The following is a 4,405-nucleotide window of genomic DNA, read 5'->3' as shown; positions in this document are numbered from 1 at the left end:
TTTTTTTCCCATATGAATAGCCGAAAATCTCCAAACTGATGTCTTATGATCCTAATTTTTTAGAAGATAATGATTTCATTATTCAAAAACACCTTATATATACGATTACACTGAAGTGATTATTTTTACAATTTTAGATTGAGTCTTATGATTTACAGTGTTCTTCTCGAGCAATCTTGTTCTTCTCGAGCAATCTTATTCTCCAGTTCTTTTTCCAAGCTTTTACTTTACTCTGTTCTCCTTATTCTTCTTCAATTTCTTGCATTTCCCAAATATCTCACTAGGTCTTAACATTTCCCATAATTCAACTACAAAAAGTCATGGATGCACTTCTTGAATTAATCATCTAAACCGAATTTCATTTGTTAGTTGGATGTAGTGATCAAAATGCAAGATTTGTGAAAGTTCATTATTATTTATTAGTGTTAACCTTTAACAAATTATGAAACTAATATTATAATTTTGTTCATAACATGTTTTTTTTTTGTAATAATTTATTTGATCGGAAGATATGTATATGTGATTGGGTGTAACCTGAAAAATCATATTTTAACTTTTATAAGGAAAAAATACTTTTAAATCGACCAAATTACACTGTCTGAATTTGATGTTTATGGTTATGACAATTCACTTTATTTGTAATGTTTATCAAATTTCTTTGCAGAATTTAATGTTGTTGGTACATGTAACAATTTATTGTTCTTTTTGGTTTTACATGGCCAATATGAAAAGGGTCATATGAGCCTTGATGTGGGTTGGTACACCGAACAAAGTCAATTCATAAAACTACTACACAACAGGCTTTAATCAAGAAATCGTATTATGTTGTGATAAAACAAAGATCACATAGATCATTTATGTTAAAAATTATTGTATTAAAACACCAAATTGATGTAATATATATTAAATATTTTTATCTAATAAGTTTGGTTCAAGAACTCTAAAAATAATTCTAACACTTTTTTATTAAAATTCAACCTAAGACAAAACCACCTATTAATGTAATATATATTTAATATATGTTCCCACGTTAAACGCGTGTCATAACCTATTAATTTATATACAGAAAAACAGAAGTGGTGCCTAACTTAACTGCTTACAATTAGGAACAAACATACATGTGAGTAAATATCCTAACGACAACGTATAACTTGACTTATTCTATTTCTAGCCGTTATTAAAAGTGAAACCATGCGACTCGTTCTTTCATGAGCATCGAGTACTACTCGATGTTGATGACCAACCCATCGTTAGATGCGCAATAAGGTGACTTTATTAAGTTTAAGTTTTAATATATATATATATATATATATATATATATATATATATATATATATATATATATATATATATATATATATATTACTTTGGATTGTTTTGAAATTTTGATGCTAAATTTAACATTTAAATGGACTGATTTATTTTCCAGAGCATGACTGCACACGATGGATGGTATGTATTCAGGGGTGACAGTGAAAGCAAATCGGATATGATATTTACCACAAAAAAACATTGCGTGATCCAGCTGTTTAAGAGTGATGTAGATGTGTTCTTGGCAAACAAAACCAGTAGTAAAAATGTTTGTGATTTCAAGGTCGAAGGAAGCTGGTCCAAGAGAAACTGCACTATTTATATGGGAGATACTTCAACCACAATAGCCCAAGTAATTTAATTTTCAAACCTTTTTTAGTTGGTTTTCTAGTAGAGTTCCATGTTTTCAGTTATCTCTGTATAACTCAAAAGATTCAGTAAGTAACTTAAAGCTCAATCTGAAACTTACTAATGACATATTTATTCCTGTAGATGTCCAAAATGCAGTCATCGGAGAATATTATAAAGTTCGTTAATGAGAAATTCAAGGTGACCATTTCTCCCAATGTGGACTTTGCGTTTGTGATCACAATGATAGCAATTGTTGAGGCTATGGAAAACTCTGACAAAAAAGTAAAGGTGCTGTGCAAGTTGTTGGAGGTGTGGCTGACGTTGTTGGCACAATACTCCTTTTATAGTCATATTAGTTGCGTTCTCTACTCCTAAATTCTTCCATGGATCAACGGGTTTATATATGGCTTATCTGGCAATTCATATCATCTTTTCACATCGTGATGGATATGGTATGATTACCATGATAGGCTCAAATTATGGTTCCTTAATTGTGTTAATTAGAAGTAATTAAGTTATAATCTGGACATGTTAATTAGTTGTATCCTAGTGCCGAAGAATAAATGTTGCTTTGGAATTTATTTATTTTTTTAAAGTTTGTGTAACTATTAAGAAGTGGTGTTCAATAGTATCAAACATTGTAATATAAATATCTAGCAATAGTCCAGATGTATGTGTTCAGCTTTTTAATAAATACGATGTTGTATTAAACAATATTTTTTTTAGCAATTCTTCCTATATATTAATATTGTTTAGCAATTCTTCCTATATATTATTTTAAGTCCTTACAGTTCACTTTCATTATTAAGCAATTTGTGGATGTAGATGTGTATTTCATAAACGGGTCTCATGGTTTTATTATTTTAATATCTATATTTCATATTTAAAATTATAAAACAAAAACAAAAAATGTTTATAAAACCAAAAACATGTTTAATATTTGTCTTTGTTTTATAAAACTAAAACTAAAATTTATGATAAAAAGGTTTAGTAACATTTGCATTGAATGTATCGATTAGCTCTTATTTAATGGCGTAATTTCTTTTTTTATATTTTTATGTTAATATAAAACTTTTAGTAGTATGAAAAATATCTAAACACAATACATAATACTATAAATTTGAAATAAGATAGATGACATAAAATGAAAATATTTATTAAATGTTGGCCCATGATATCAACCTTTGTAAAAAACGGATGGTTACTACACCCCTTGAGTCCTAAATTGTATAATTCACATAAATGTTGGGTCCTCTTTATGAAATACACATCTAGTAGCTGGGAAATGTACCAGGTTTAATACCCATGTAGGGTCAGAGGTCGGGAGTTCAATCCCTACAAAACCCATGTAACGCCTCATTTCTGGTATGTAATTTTAATTATTTTATTTTCCATTTTTTAAGGGCTACTCGACGAGTCAGTAGCCCTAAGTAGCCCTAACTCGTCGAGTAGATATGGGACAGCACATAGAGATTAGTGGGACAACTCGACAAGTTAATATTTCGGACTCTGCGAGTCGGCCAGGCTGGATGAAACCCTAATCTTTAAGGTTTGTACCATATTCAAACGTCATTATAGCACCCCACTCCAGCCTCCATCACTTCCAGAGCACCTTCTACGAAACCCTAACCCTCCATTAGTGAGCTCGAGTGATTTCTTGCCAATTTGAAGTGAAGTTGTGCATTTTGGAGCTTGTAGAAGAAGAAGAAGAAGAAGAAGAAGAAGAAGAAGGTAGAAGGTTCAAAGGAGAAGAAGAAGATCCAGGAGCTATACCTCATTTACTACATCTTCTGGTAGTCAAGCCTCAAACTTGATCCTTCCTTTATTAGATCTTCATATATGCTTGTTCTTGTCACTTTTGGGTAATTTGAAGGATAATCCCGAGAATTGGAGCTCTCATGAGGTTATGGACTTCAGATCTAGACACCCGAGCTCCAGGAGCTCAAGGTAGCCACCTTTATTCAACAAAGGCCCTATCACAAACCTTAGGTCTCCATTTCTAGCTTAGTTTGATGTTTTAGCTTCATATCAATATGTATGCACGTAAAGTTCGCAACTTTACGTGTTATGCAAGCCCTAGAAGTCCAGATCTATGAGTTGGATGCATTGAAATCGTTTAAAATCAACTGTATGGTGATGGCATGTCAAGGACTCGACGAGTCGCTCATCTGACTCAGCGAGGTCAGGTCGCGAACCCTTTATACTTGGCACTTTTATAGCTTAGGTTTGATAAGTTATGTAGACAAACAAATCTTTTTTACTTGTGTGGGATTACAAGTGTAAAACCCATTATACTTGGCACTTTTATAACTCATTAGTCTAAACACACTTGTGATTACAAAAATACATGAATTCAGAACGATAAAATAAATTCTCTTTTACTTGTTTGGATTTACAAAGGTAGAACATGTTGCACGTTACATGTTTATAATTCATTGGTCTATACACATTTTTTATTATAAAAGTAGAAGAAGTCAAAACAATAAACAAATATATTTTACTTGTATATGTTTACAAGGGTAGAACATGTTGCTTTTTACTTTTATAATTCATTAGTCTAAACGCAGTTTTGATTATAAAACCATGGTTGTAGAAATCGGGAAATCGGCAATTAATCGTGGATTAATCGTTCTCCAACTGTCGAGGACTAGGGTATTAATCGAAAATTTAGGATTAGTCGGCTTTGGCAGGATTAATCAGTCAACAAAAGTCAACAAAAGTTGAAAAAGTCGGAAAAAAAGTC

General features: G+C 31.5%; 1 protein-coding gene across 1 annotated transcript; it reads left to right on the top strand.

The window, feature by feature from the left end:
- Window positions 1-1,163: 1,163 nt before the first annotated feature.
- Window positions 1,164-2,347, top strand: LOC145011907 (protein LURP-one-related 10-like). Its single transcript, XM_078970657.1, has 3 exons — window positions 1,164-1,266; window positions 1,430-1,663; window positions 1,804-2,347. Exons 1-3 carry the CDS (start codon window positions 1,255-1,257, stop codon window positions 2,035-2,037), a joined length of 480 nt encoding a protein of 159 aa, XP_078826783.1. The 5' UTR covers window positions 1,164-1,254; the 3' UTR covers window positions 2,038-2,347.
- The last annotated feature ends 2,058 nt before the right edge of the window (window positions 2,348-4,405 follow it).

Source organism: Lactuca saligna, chromosome 8, assembly GCF_052625555.1.
Source record: "Lactuca saligna cultivar CGN05327 chromosome 8, ASM5262555v1, whole genome shotgun sequence".
Taxonomy (NCBI): Eukaryota; Viridiplantae; Streptophyta; class Magnoliopsida; order Asterales; family Asteraceae; genus Lactuca; species Lactuca saligna.
The sequence above is the reverse complement of the archived record's forward strand: the minus strand, read 5'-3'. Positions and strand labels throughout refer to the sequence as shown.